The 15,131-nt window shown below is 37.9% G+C and overlaps 1 protein-coding gene across 13 annotated transcripts in view; it reads left to right on the top strand.

Annotated features, from left to right (window-relative positions):
- The window catches only part of PCM1 (pericentriolar material 1), an 89,190-nt gene that overhangs the window by 64,269 nt on the left and 9,790 nt on the right, over positions 1-15,131 (top strand). For 8 of the 13 annotated variants that reach the window (XM_074951314.1, XM_074951312.1, XM_074951322.1 and 5 more), the window contains 11 exons: positions 1,346-1,707; positions 2,463-2,630; positions 4,052-4,108; positions 7,475-7,647; positions 7,730-7,858; positions 8,602-8,722; positions 8,947-9,084; positions 9,331-9,464; positions 10,268-10,402; positions 11,473-11,670; positions 13,275-13,334. In XM_074951314.1, coding sequence (XP_074807415.1) covers positions 1,346-1,707; positions 2,463-2,630; positions 4,052-4,108; positions 7,475-7,647; positions 7,730-7,858; positions 8,602-8,722; positions 8,947-9,084; positions 9,331-9,464; positions 10,268-10,402; positions 11,473-11,670; positions 13,275-13,334 — 1,675 coding nt within the window. The remainder of the gene's footprint in view (positions 1-1,345; positions 1,708-2,462; positions 2,631-4,051; positions 4,109-7,474; positions 7,648-7,729; positions 7,859-8,601; positions 8,723-8,946; positions 9,085-9,330; positions 9,465-10,267; positions 10,403-11,472; positions 11,671-13,274; positions 13,335-15,131) is intronic. The other 5 variants (XM_074951316.1, XM_074951320.1, XM_074951319.1 and 2 more) reach the window with 3 other exon arrangements.

Below are 15,131 nucleotides of genomic sequence, written 5' to 3'. Positions count from 1 at the left end.
CACATTGGAAAACGTAATACTGAGTAGATGTACAAAATGATGGGATCTAAATTAGCAAAGAAAGCAATCTTGGAGTCATTGTGGATGAAAACATGCTCGGTATGCAGCGTCAGTCAAAAAGCCAGTAATGTTAGTAACCATTAGTAAGGGACAGATAAGACAGAAAACATCATAATGCCACTATATAAATCCATGGTACACCCACACCTGGAATAATGCGTGCAGTTCCAGTTGCTCCATCTCAAAATAAAATTGGGAAAAGTACGGAGAAGGGCAACAAAAATTATTAGGGGTATGGAACAGCTTTCACATGAGGAGAGATTTGTGCTGGAAATGGCCCACCTTGATTATCACACACATATGTAAGGAGAGTGATCACTTTAGATAAGCTACTAGCAACAAGAGAGTGGGTTTGGTGGGGAGGGTGGGGAGAAAACCTGGATTTGTGCTGGAAATGGCCCACGTTGATTATCATACACATTGTAAGGAGAGTGATCACGTTAAAAAGACTGGTTCAACTTGGAAAAGAGACGACTAAGGGGGGGATATGATAGAGGTCTATGAAATTGTGAATGGTGTGGAGAAAACGAATAAGGAAGTTTATTTACCCCTTCACATAACACAAGAACCAGGGGTTCTCCTGATGAAATTAATAGGCAGCAGGTTTAAAACAAATAAAAGGAAGCGCTTCTTCACACAATGTGCAGTCAACCTGTGGAACTCATTGTCAGGGGATGTTGTGAAAGCTGAAAGTATAAATGGGTTCAGAGAAGAATTAGATAAGTTCATGGAGGATACATCTATCAATGGCTATTAGCCAAGATGGGCAGGGTCGCAATTCCATGCTTTTGGGTGGCCCTAAACCTTTTACTCCTAGAAGCTAGGACTGGACAATGGGATAGATCACTGGATAAGTTGTCCGATTCTGTTTATGCCCTCTGAAGCATGTGGCACCGGCCACTGCCATAAAACAGGATACTGAGCTAGAGGGACAATCTGTCTGCCAGTATGGCCATCCTTATGTTCTTCAGAACAATATGTTGCTGCACTGATTTAAAAAAAAAAGACACTATATGATTATACAACCATAAATCTGAAATATATATCTCTGCATGATAAACTCAGTGGGTAATTTGAATTTCTTCTAATGCCTGTAACTCTCTCCCATTTTTTTAAAAATGTTGCTAATTCTGCAGCAACACCTTACAGTTGTTGGCTCTTGGGTCACTGTACAGGTATTCCTCAAATATGGATGAATCTATAATTTTTGTTTGAGGGCATTCACAGGTCCTTCCCCAAAGAGCTTTGTTGTAATATGTATTTTACAACTTTTCTTTCTGATAAGGAGTCAGAGACAACCTGAAGAGGAAATGGAAAACAGAGCAGTTTGGCTAGATGACAGCCAAGAAGGAAGAAAAGAAAAACAGCCATTCCTGAAGGCAGGGTTTGCGGTTTCAGTACAAAATATGGCTTCTGGTAATCGCAAAAGTCAGTCTGATACCAGCCGGAGGAGACGAGAGTTTGATGAGGAATCTTTGGAGAGTTTTAGTAGTATGCCTGATCCAGTGGATCCAACTACTGTGACTAAAACATTTAAATCTAGAAAAGCATCAGCCCAGGCCAGCTTGGCATCTAAAGATAAAACACCTAAATCGAAGAATAAGAGGAGGAGTTCTTCTCAGCTAAAAAGCAGAGTTAAAAATACTGGTAGGTTTTCAGTTAACTTTAAGGGCACTGAGACAAACTCCATTTTAATCATATAACTTAAATGTTGCTTCGGCTGTACTCTGGAGTGTAGATAGTGTCCATAATTAATAGTATAGCTTTGGGAATGGAAGTTAATTTTACACAAGATGTGGAGATGGTAAGTGATGGAGCAGAAGTTTTATTTTTGTCATCTTACACGTGTCAGAAATGCTAATGGCTTGAACACGGTGCTTTTAGTGTGGAAGGGTATGAAACTCAACAAGATGGGAGTGAATTCCGCAGTGTTTACTAGTGATAACATTTTTTTCTAAGAGAAAACCCAATTTAAATTGCAGTTTGTTTAAACAGCGTAATATAGTACAGAATTGTTTGCCAATGTGCATACGCGCATGTAAAACACGTTAGTGTTGACCTGGGTGCTTGTAATCTGCCAATATGCTTCTGCATCAGACTTTGTTATTAGCCAACAAACATTCTGTGGTGAATTGCATCTTGCAGACTATTCATTGTTAATACTTCACCACTGCTCTCCTCTCCGTAATAATCTCTCATTCATGTTTGATGCTGTCAATGCTAATTACATAGACATCTCAACCTCCCATTACTGTAAAAATAATTTAAGTTCTGCATAGTTTGAAGTAACGAAAGAGTGGTTAACAAGTCTTTGGATTGCACTTTTGAGCTATCATTAAAACTGATTAGAAATGGCTGATTTTAAGATCTTTTTGTAAAGAGACACTTTTTGTTCATTTAAGGTTATGAAAGTGCCAGCATTTCTAGTACATGGGAACCTTGCAAGAGTAATAGGAGCAGGCGCTCTGTGCACAGTGAAGAGGCTGTTCAAGCAAAAGTGTTCAGCAAAAAGAATCAAGAACAATTGGAAAAAATAATTAAGTATAGTAGATCTACAGAAATGTCCTCAGGTATTCTTTAATTTGAACAATATTAAAAACTTCTGTAAAAGAGTGTTGATCCTGTAACTCCTTATTAACTGTTAAGGGTATTTTACCAGTCTTCCTGTGAGCTGCTAAAGGGTCTTTCAGGTAAGGGACAGTCACTTCATGACTTCCATTAATTAATTGCTGTCACTATTAAAGCCCTTGCTAAATGTGTATATAGGATACATATATAATATTTTAGACCTTACATCACATTTTTAATCTTCAAAACTGCTGTACAAATATTGTAATAAAGCAGAAAGCGTTCTGAAGTAGACTAAATATTAGATTAACATAATTTTGAAACGCAACTGTAATCTTACTATGAAAGCAGTCTGGGGAAAGATGCATGTACTCATTAATGTTACTTTATGGGAGGTGCCAGTTGTGCTAGATAAACAGTCATGACAAAAAACACCAGTTAGAATTTCAGATGATGTATTCCACCTGCACTTAATATTTTAAATTACAAACTGTACTGCATGCTCTTTGTCTTTCCATTCACATTCACATTTAAAGGGACTCTTCCAGGATCAAAAAAAAAAAAAAAGTAAATCCTTACTTAACAGTCATATCTTTAAAAATCTGCATTTACATTTCACTGTTTACACTGCTTCCGTTTTTGCATTCCTGCAACCTGTATTGTGAACATACTGTATGTCGTATCATTTTTAGATTCTTAAATGTTGGATCAATGCAACAGTGTTTGGGTGGAAACACTGCTTCCCAAAAGATGTTTAATGCCAAAATTTAGTTAAAATATATTTTGCTTAATTCCTTAAAACATATTGATTATTAGGTTTTGTGGAGGAGAAAAAGAAATTTATCAAAACAAACACCTTACGATGTCCCTATAAGTGCACACCCCCCTTCCCCCCCTTTGGACCTTTCTGAAACAGGTGGGGGGATTCACTTAAGAATTGTGATTTTGATCCATTGCTTCTTTATTACACTTAGTCAGACTTTGTCCTTCTCTTCCATGTAGTTTATCCCTGAGTCTCAATATCCAAAGGTTTATGGGCAAATGATGAACTTGGAATTGCGTTTGTTGTTCCAGTCGGATCTTTGCATATATGATAGGACAGAATATGGGATATAGTGTTTATCACATTTGTAAACTGATTCTTTGTTTTAGGTTAAATATTTTGAATATCTCTGGTATTTGTCAGTTAATGCTGACCAGATTAGATTGTATTTCTTTTCTAGTTGGGATAATTAGTTTTAGTTGCTTAAAACAAAACACAAAACTTCCTAAACAAACAAACCCCCTTCTCCCCTCCACTAGTTCTGTAGATTCAGTTTAGTGTCATTTTAATGAGTCTTCCTCCCACTGATTCATATAGACGAGTCTTTATTTCTAGTACACATTTTTGTGTTTATCACTGTCTGTCCCCGCTTTCCTACAGCACATGCTAGGAGAATACTGCAGCAGTCTAACAGAAATGCATGCATTGAAGCCCGAGGTAATGCATTAATTGCTTAGCTTCAAAACTGTTCACAGCTACTTACTTTTCTTAGTTTGTGTTCTAGAACTAAACTGTGTTTCTCGAGAGCTCTTTTAGTGAATTAGCATTATGTATACTAATTTATATTGTTGCGAGTATTTTATTTAAAACAACCCCCCACTCCAACCCCAGGAAAACAAGAACCTTGTGTTTTGCTGTATATTCGATAACACAGCTACCTTGTATCATTTCTGGTTTGTACTTCATATTTTTCCTATATAAAGTACAATATGGTTAATTGCATTAATAACTGATTTTGATACAAAATATGCATGTTGAACATAGTAAAATTAATTACAGGGGGCGTTCTTGTGCCCTTAGTTACTAGCCTGCAGCTTTGGTAGAATTGATGATTGGATTCAGTCTGCCACTGAAAAGCAAAGTACATTTAAGTATGTCAGTAAATGTTGAAAGACGACCATTATATTTTAGTCTTTTAAAAAATAAAACTGCATTTAAGCACACTTGTAAGACTGCTAAACTAACATCTGATAGTAGATTTAATATATTTGTCTGCATTCTTGAATAATTTAGTAAACTTTGTTATAAGCCACAAACATTCAACTGTATTTTAATTAAAGAAGAAAAACAGAACTATATCCCGTAGTACTTCTGTTACTTTGAAATAGTAGGAAATGGCCCTTTATTAGGATCAGTAAGCTTACTGAGTTTTCCAAGGACTACACTTCCCTTAACCCCTCCCCCCCCCCCTTTTTTTTTTAAATCGTTAACTTTACTTACATGAAACAGTTAATGGAACTTACAGTACTACTCCTGAGGAAAATTCTGAACTACTGCGTGCATGCAGAAACACGTCCCCCCCACAGATTCTCTTTGCTTCCCCACAGAAACTATTTTTCTGTGGGGAAGCAAAGAGAAGCTGTATCAGTGCTCACTCACCATCCCCCGCAGCGCAGGCGCGTCTGTTCAGGCAGCCGTGGGAGAGGTAAATGACCGTGGGGTGGGTGGGTGAGTGTGTGTATGTTGGGTTCGGGGATGCCCCAGCCTCCCAGGGACGTTTAGTCCTGGGTGAGGGGTGGCAGGAGGAGGACAGAGACGGACTTCCCCCTCCTCTTCCCCTGCATGGAGCAGCCAGGGCTGGGTCAGATCAACCCCCAGAACCCACACCTGGCTGTAGGAAGCTCTGCACTCTGGGGCGGTTCCAGGTGTGGGGGGTGAGACTTGGCTGGGAAGGGTGGGTGTGGGGGGGTCTGGATGTATGGGGGGTGGGCGGACTGGGGGAGCAGCTCCTCATACAGTGATCCCTCCCAGAATCACAGAATATCAGGGTTGGAAGGGACCTTAGGAGGTCACTAGTCCAACCCCCTGCTCTAAGCAGGACCAATCCCCAATTTTTGCCCCAGATCCCTAAATGGCCCCCTCAAGGATTGAACTCTCAACCCTGGGTTTAGCAGGCCAATGCTCAAACCACTGAGCTATCCCTCCCCCTGCTTTCTGGCCCTATTGCTCCTCAGCCACAGGGTGGGAGGGTGTCACAATACAGGGAACTGCTCCCCTGTCCACCCAACCCCTGTGCATCTGGACCCCCTGCCAAGTCTCACCCTCCGTCCCCCACCAAAACCTCACCCCCCTGCATTGGGAGCCTCTGCACCCAGAACCCCCCCATGAGTCCCCTCACTCCACTCCCTCCTTGCACCCATCCCCCAAAGGCTCCCCCCTTACATTGGGAGCCCCCCACACCTGGACTCCCCACCCCACCGAGCCCCAACCAGCTGCACCCAGATCCCCACCCCACCAAGACCCACTCCCCTAGCACCTCTGCTGAACCCCCCACACCGACCCCCCACCACTGAGCCCTAACCACCTTCACCTGAACTCCCCTGCAGGGTCCCAGTCCCCCTGCACCCAGAAGCCCCAACAAGCCCCTGTGGATCCGGATCCCACCCAGATCGCCACTGAGCTGCCTGCACCCAGATTGCACCACAAAGAACCCTGGTACTCTTGAGGGAATTCTGCACTAAAATTTTAAAATTCTGCAAAGTTCTGCATATTTTTTGTCAAAATAGCACAGTAACATCATAACAGTGTAATTGGACCATTCTCAATTTATTTTGGTAATTTATTTCAAAATATTTGTCAGCAAGTATTTGAAAATAGTGCGATTACATTGTGTTATTTTGACAAATAAAATACGCAGAATTTTAAAATGTGCACAAAATTTTCAATTTTTTGGCACAGAATTCCCTCAGGAGTACAGTACTTTTATTTTCAAATGAATGGAGACCCTTTTTATCCTTGCATCCTTATCAAAATGTTGAACAAACAATTAATAAGAGGTGAGAGTCTAAAATCTGAGGAATAAATTCACTTCTGCAAAAAGCTCAATTAGTGTCTCTTTCTCTCAAATGAAGATGGGATGAAATTTAGTCCTATTGTAGCATTACTGGAATGTTAGCCTTTGCCCCCTGGCATTTGTGGGCCACTGGATTCCTCTAAGCACGTGTTCTCTGGGCTATGCCCCCGTCTGCACTAGCCTGTTCATAGTTTGGAGGGAGACTCTTTTCCCATCCACAGCCATTGCATTCTGCCTCCCCATGTGCAGCCTATCAATAGGATTTAAGTGTTGCAGAAGGTTTTGTTGGGACTTAAGCAGTTTGGTGAATATCCCCTTTAGAATGTAGAAATTAGCACCAGCCCAGATTTTCTTTGTTTCCTTGTTTCTTTAAAGAGGATGTGTTATGTATAATGTTAGATTTTTCAAAAGTAAGCTTGTGATTTTGGATGCCAAGCTTGAAATATCTTAGAGGCCTGGTTTTCAAAAAGCGTTCTACCTACTCTCAAAACCTGTGTCCATATATATGTGTTTGTGCATAATATACTCAATTATATGCCACACCTTTAAAGTTTTCATTCAGAAGCTTAAGAAAAACAACAAAGACAAAAAGCTTGTCCTAATTTCTAATACATGGGAGTGTATGGTACATTTTAATTATGTTATACATAAATGCTTACATGAAGGCAAACTGTCTAAAACAGTGGTTTTCGACGTGTGGCCCGTGGACCCCTGGTGGTCTGCAGACTCTTAAGGTTTTCAAAGGGGTCCACATTCCCATTTTAAATCTTTTAGGGGTCCGCAAATGAAAAAAGGTTGAAAACCACTGGTCGAAAATATAATTGTATTATGTTTAATTTTTGTAGCCTTCAGGAAATACTAAGCTTTAAGAAACAGTAAACTTGCTCAGCTGCTTAAAATGTAAGCTGAATCCAAGGTAAAGTTTTCAAATATAATTGAGGTATATGTCAATAGAGAGAGAACTATCAAGAATTTCATGAGCATAGACTGGCTCCTTTATTCTTCTACAGAAACTGGTAGCGATCTTTCCATGTTTGAAGCTTTGCGAGACACCATTTATTCTGAAGTAGCTACTCTGATATCTCAAAATGAATCTCGTCCACATTTTCTTATTGAACTTTTCCATGAGCTTCAGCTGCTAAATACAGACTACTTGAGGCAAAGAGCATTGTATGCGTTACAGGTATGCAAAACATTTTATTTACATTTATGCATTGAATAAACTTTCTTCACAATATAGATTTAAGATTCATTATCTTTTCTAGGATATAGTGACTAGACACATATCTGAGAACAATGAAAAAGGAGAATGCACGAAGTCTCTGAATTCAGCTACATGGATGGCTTCAAACTCTGAACTTACTCCTAGTGAAAGTCTTGCTACAACTGATGATGTAAGGATTTTTTTGTTTTGTGTTTTTTTTAAATTTTATTTTTTTATTTTATCTTCAGAAACTAGTTTAATATGAAATTCATTTCTTCATCTTTCAGTTTCTGTGCAGGTTGTTATGCTGCACTCACCATAATGACTTGTTTTCCAAAACCTACACTAGCTTATAAGTAGTCACTTGCTTGTAAGAAGAAACTTGCTACAGGATATCTTCACATGGGAATTATGTAGAATCTTGTCTCATTTAATATTGAAAACTAGCATAAAAGCTGGTATGAATGGTAAGGAAGACTCAGTGCCTTGCAGTTAATGTAAATAACCCAGATTACTTCATATCTGAGACAGAGATTCTACCAGGAACTTGCAGCAATTCTCTTCAATCCATCAGCTGTCAAAACTGCTTCAGGAGTGGGAGGATGAGAGATTCTTTAACTGGGGCTGTTTATAGGGAGTGACGGCACTTCCCACTAGAATCCCAAAGACTTAAAACTTTCTGTAGTTTGTTACGAAATCACTAACACCAATGCCCTATTCAATTATGTTACCTATATAAGGATACAAAATAGATCATTGCAGAAGCACCCTATGTTACCTCCTTCTTAAGTTAGGTCATTCCCAGTATGGAAGTCTGGGAACACATTTTGTAACCTTAGGGGCAGGGTGAAGAGAGAATCAGTGACTTGCTGGGATATTTGAGGAAGCAGGACATATGCTTGCTTTGTGTAAATTTGTTTGTATGTTTTTTAGGAAACTTTTGAGAAGAACTTTGACACAGGAGCAAGTAGAGATTGTGAACAAAATGATGCGGACAATGGCAGTACCATGTCTACATCTTCAAATTTTGAACCTTTTGCCACTGATGATCTTGGTAAACGTTATATAGTATAATACTGGCAATTAATGTATGTGAAACACTTAAATACTTTTGACTAACTCTAAAATATATACCTCCTGTATCCTAAGTAATTATGGCTCTTAAATATAATCTTACTTTTTAATTCGTTATTACAATTATGCAGATTGTGTTTGCATATGCAAACCTTAATGTACATTTTAAAAAACTTATAAAAAGTATTTTTGCTCTAAACATAGGCAACACCGTGATTCACTTAGATCAGGCATTGGCTAGGATGAGGGAATATGAGCGTATGAAAACTGAAGCAGAAAGTACCCTGGACTCCGAAGGCTGCTGTAGTAATCTCCACAGTGCTTCTGCTGTTAAATTAGAAGGTATGCACATATATAAGTATTTTTATTTTGTGTTTGAAAACAGTATCTGTAGATAATATCAGGAACTATTCACCTGACAATTCATTTCCATCTTAATTGTACTTTGTTGTAATTTTTAGTTAAGTTGCATAGGATTTCTGCCATAACTAAACATGTAGTTTTAACTTAGATGTACAGTTTACTTTTTGAAACTGATACTTATTAAATAGAGATATCTTATGGTTTGAATACACTTTATTTTACAAGGTCAATCTACTGGCGAGAGTCCCTGTGTGCCACAGCCTAGTGGAGTTTCTTCTGTTCCATGTCCTCGTATAGATACTCAGCAGCTTGACCGACAGATTAAAGCAATTATGAAAGAGGTCATCCCTTTTCTGAAGGTAAGAGATTTTTATTTCTGAACTTTTGTTCATCAGGAAAATTATCACACAACATAGTTGTACAAAAACAAATTATGAAGCAGCAGTAGCTTCTCTATATGTATGGTTTAAACTAACTTTCCAATTTAAGATAAATTTTGGACCCCATCTACTCTAAAACGAACTTTTCAAGTTGAAGTGTAAATGCAGAAATGATTAACTTACAACCAATCTTACTCTGATGTTGTCACCACCGTAATCTGCACACAATGTAAGTGAGTTAGATCTGTGACAATAATTCCTACTGGCTGACATTTTAAATAATTCCTACTGGCTGACCTCTGTAGCCTGATGGTTTAACACAATTCCTGATGGTGGGAACTTTTGAGGTTTGCCTATGAATTCAAAGAGCCTTACAACTGTAGATATCTTTTAACAGTGCCATCCAGCATATATAGGGTTTTAAATGTTCACAGCCACGGAGTATCTGAAGATCATAAGATGATTGTAAAATTTCTGGTGGCTGGTGTGAAGTAACTATATTGGGAAGGTGGAATAGGACTCGGTTAGGCTTAGATTTTATATAAATAAGGTCTTTACTATAATTCCTCCTGTGTGGGACCATGAAGGTTATGACATGGGTTAAAAACACAACTTGGTTGTGCCATGTGAATAGGATGAAACTGAACCATGCTTTAACTGTGTTCCCAGAACATGTTACAGCTCTGGAAAAGTGTCTGTCTGTAAATGTCAGCTTCAAGATATGATGTAGTGACCACTTTTTAAAGTTGTGATAATTTTCTTTATCCCCTGGGATTTGCTAGGAACACATGGATGAAGTATGCTCTTCTCAGCTATTGACATCAGTAAGACGTATGGTCCTGACTCTTACACAACAAAATGATGAAAGCAAAGAATTTGTGAAATTTTTTCATAAGCAACTTGGTGGCATACTGCAGGTCAGTAACTTCTCTTCATAAATTTTTGTTTTGGGCTATATTGCAAATTGGATACTTTGCAGCAGATACACAATCTCTAGTGTAAACATTCCTTAAAACTGTACTATAGTGATCTTGATTTTCAATAGTGCCTAGCAACTTGCAGCTCCAACTGACTTCTGAAAATCAGGTAATAAATTTCCAATCGAGCATACTTTCAGTGACACAAACCCTTGCCTCTCTTCTTCCTTCTTCTTTGACATATTAATAAAATAGTACATTGTTTCCTCACATAAATATCACCTCTTCTGATATCTCACTCTCAATTGGTTTCTCAGGATCAGACAGTAGTACAAATCTGGCAACATGAATATAGATTTGAAACCTATGAACCAGCTGCCAGCATAATTGATATTAACGTAACTTGGAATTTGGTCAGAAAGTCAAGTATTTGATTAAAATTAAACCACCCTTTCATTAGTGCCCAGAAACCGCAGTGATTGTGTGTGTTGACAGTACTGAGAGCACTCTATATATGGTTCTCTATAACAGAATTGAGCAATGTGAGTAGACAAGTTTGCATTGCCCTCGTCTTGTGTTTTGGCCTATTACATGCCTGGATACAAAGAACAGTCAAGTTCTGGGAATCCTGATACCTTCCACAATAAGCAGCAACTAAATTATAAAATATGAACAAATATTTAAAATAAAATACTTGTGGAGAAATACATCTGCTGAGATTGCCTTTAAAGGCAACCATAATGATGGTTATGTTTGTGGGCAGAGACTTGTACTGTGCTGAAACTAGAAATTTACTTCATGTGGATCACTGGAAAGTCATCAAGTGATCATGAATTTTTACTGCCATAGGCTTGGGGCCAATTCAGAGCCATGACCTGGTAATGAGGAGCTCCATGTTACGTCATGATGGATTTCACTTAAGCTACCTAGACAATCTTTCTAACTAGCTTAGCTCTGTTTGTAATATGCTAAGTTCCTGATCTTCAGGGGTATATAAGGAAAAGCTATTTAGTCTTCATTTCAGTTTTAAGATCATGACTCATACTGAAGAACTATTTTTCTTTTGACAGGATTCACTGGCAAAATTTGCTGGTAGAAAACTAAAAGATTGTGGAGAGGATCTTCTTGTGGAGATCTCTGAAGTTTTATTTAATGAACTAGCCTTCTTTAAACTCATGAAAGACTTGGACAGCAACAGTATTACTGTAAAACAAAGATGCAAAAGTAAAATGGAAGCAGCGGGAGTGATACAACCTTATGATAAAGAGGTTAACTGCTTAAGCTTTTTCTTTTAAGCATGTAATTTTTCTGGTTTCAGTTGATATGTGTATGTTTAACTTAATTATTTTAAAAACTTTTCCTAGGAAAAAAAGAACATATGACTTCTAAAAACTTATTTCTATTAATGTGACATCACAGTAAAAATGATTCTATATAGACACATCAGTGGCCTAGTGCATGGAAGACTTCAGAGAGAATGCTCTTCCTGTCACATTTTTCTGTTTTTCCTCATAAGCAAAAAACATAGGGTCCAACCTTATAAATATGCACGAGTGAGTTTACTCAGGTCAGTTGTCCCATTAAAGTTAATGAGATTATTCATTTGAGTAAGTAGTTGTAGAATTGGGCTCATGAGTATGTTCTTTCAATTTCCCCACTGCACCACTTCTCTAGCCCTGCACCTTCTGCCCTTTCATCCACTACTTCAGTGAGACTACTTACGCTGCTATGTCAATGACCAATCTGGCAACGTTTCAGTTTTGGCAGGGTTTCTTGGAAGTATGACTAACTTCAATAAGGAATGTAAATAAAATGTTAACCTCTTATTAAAAAGAAACATGCAAGTTGAAGGTGGACAAATTCAGTTTGGAAATAAGGCGTATGTTTTTAACAGTGAAGGTAAACAACAATTGGAACAACACCAAAGGTTGTGATGGATTCTCCATCATGGGCAATTTTTAAATCAAGTCTGGATCTTTTTTCTAAAAGATGTGCTCTAGTTCAAACAGGAATTATTTTGTGGAAATTTCTATGTCCTGTCTTGCACAGGAAGTCAAACTAGATGAAAACAATGGTCCCTTCTGGCCTTGGAATCGATGAATAAGCGTGTAATAGAAATTCTCCTCCTGTAATGAAAATAAGAGTATTGTTGGCACCATCTATTCCAACAGCATGTATCATGACCACTTTTAGTTCTAGGCTGTGGGATCACATGGTGGCACTTAAAGAATGTCATTGCAGCATCCTCAGGGTTCATAATGAACTTACCGTAGAAAAAACTAAATTAAAACAAAAATACTTTGTATAATCTAAATGAATACTACCCCACCATAGCATTATGCAACTACTTAATTACTTCTTTTATGTAGTGTAATTGTTCCCATTTTATATTTTAATGAACGTCCTAGTAGCTTTCTTTAGAAGTCTCAAATTAAAAAAAATGCAGCTCAACTAATTTCATTTTAATGTGAATAGAACATATCTGTGAAATTGGGATAGTACAAGAGTCCTAAATATTCATTTAAAACATATAACTAAACAGTAAGAAACCCAGCAAAGCATTTCTGAATGAGTATTGTAACTCCCAGATAGTGATGACACCTATTTAAAGATGTATCCCTTCAAAAACTACAACAAGACTTGAGAAATATTTGCTAGAGTATTTTATTGCAATTTTTTAGATTGAATTTATAATAGTAGGCATGATATATAAACATAATTCTAAGTAAGGGTTTTTTCACTGCTTAGTCAATTTTTTCCAATATTTCAAAGCCATTTCTGATTTAAATGTGGATTTATATGTAGACTAAATTTTTGTAAAATGGATATTTTCAGTTCAGAATTGAAGATAATTTAATTGGTTGTCTTCTAGGCAAAGAGAGTTCTTGAGGTAGGCGTTCGTTCATTCGCTGAAGATATTGATGAAGACAAAGTAGGTTATACTTATTTTTTAAAACTGTAACGGTCTTTCCTCCTTTTGTAGGAGAATTTCAGAAGTCATTAGTTATCACTTTCAGTGCATTTTTAGTAGTGATTTGAACAAAAGTGATAATACAAACCCAATGTCTCTGAACAATCCATTTAACTCTGATTACTGGAAAGCAAATATTTCAGAATTTCAATTTTGATTGAAAATATCCTATTAATACCTCTTCTGTCTCCTTAGACTGTTACCAACTCTTTACTTTAGTTGTCTCTGAAACACAATGTGTACTGTAACCTATCTTTTAAAGTGCAGCTTTCTGAAAAATGATTTATGTAGAAGAAAGTGAACTCCCTTAATCAGTAGATTCCCTTCTGTATGTATTCAATAATGGCAGATTACTTAGTGACCAAGATTTACTCATTTTCATTCTGTTAGCACAGCAGAGCCATCCCAGCTTACAGACACTTGAGTTTAATTCGATTTCTTATGCATTAAATTCTGGTTGCAGCGCCAGATTCTGCCCTCAGTTATCTTTGTGCATCCCCATTAAAGACATTCACAGTTGTGAAATCTCTTTGAACACAAAGGGTATATCAGGTTTAACTGAAACCATAATGAGAACTGCAGGATCTCTGTTAACGGTGATGCAAGTGTGAAAGAGCAAGATTGACTTTGAGATCCCAATAATAGTTTGCAGGGTTGGCAGTTTAAAACAAACAAAAATAGCTTATAAACTTAGCAGAATTGATGTAGAAATAGACACAATAAACATGGAATTTCTCAATGTCTTTTTTTAATATCTTTCTTCAGAGTAGAACCACATCATTATTCCTTTTCAGTACTTGTTCTCAAAAACTGCCTCTGTAGTGCCTCATTGTGGGATGTTTTCCCTCAATGTTGTGAATGCAGAATCATCTTGAAAAGCATAGCGAAGTGGCCACTTTGCAGGTCCAAACAAAGAGGTTATAAAGAGGAGTTGTGACTCCAGCCACTTTCAGCTCCTTCTTGATAAAGGCTAGCTATGAGGATAGGAACCTTTTTCTGCACCCTTCACGATTAGCATGGTTTTTGTGTGGATTATTTGACTAATCACCGTTGTATGATCAACTCCTGCTTCTTTTGACTCCAAATGACCACTCAGCTCTGTCAGCTACCTTATTTCCCTCTCTGTTACTCAGGGTTGTGGTGTTGGTAGGCTCTGTGGCAGATCTCTGCAAACAGGCAAGATTTGAACTGTGCTTGGTGTCACTCATTTGATGTTAAGAGTCACTTGCCTTGTCTGTCTGTGCCTTGCACATGAATATTCTTTGAGGTTGCTTTGTGAGCACAGGGTTTACTTCTTGCAGATGGAGGATAGTGAACAATGCTGCACTAGCTTACTGTAGGAGCCTGAAGACTAGACTCTTGGAATCCTTTTAGTTCTGGGTCTAAGGATCCACCTCCTTTGGCATGAAAGAAGTCTTGGAAACTTCTAAATGTCCTGGTGTCTATTCTGAGGTCTCCTTGGGATCTGAAGTTGCCTGGTTCCCACCAAGCCTCCATAAAGTAGTCTAAGGCTACTGAGTATGTGTTGGATTTGATCTGTCTGTTTCAAACACATCTTCGCACACAGGCCGAGTTTATGCTTTTATATCCGTTCTTTTTCCCAGTTCTTTCTGTCTTTAAAAAAGAAAAGGCATACTGCTGAGAACTCTTCTCTAAGCAATTGTGAATGTTGTTTCTATGAGGAAAAACAAGGGTATTATTATTCTGAGCAGGGAGGACATTGTGGGTGAGGGACTCAGATCCAAAGATAACCTATAT

This window comes from Natator depressus, chromosome 4 (genome assembly GCF_965152275.1).
Source record: "Natator depressus isolate rNatDep1 chromosome 4, rNatDep2.hap1, whole genome shotgun sequence".
NCBI classification, from domain to species: Eukaryota; Metazoa; Chordata; order Testudines; family Cheloniidae; genus Natator; species Natator depressus.
Note: the sequence above shows the minus strand (reverse complement) of the source record. Positions and strands in the feature narration are given on the sequence as shown.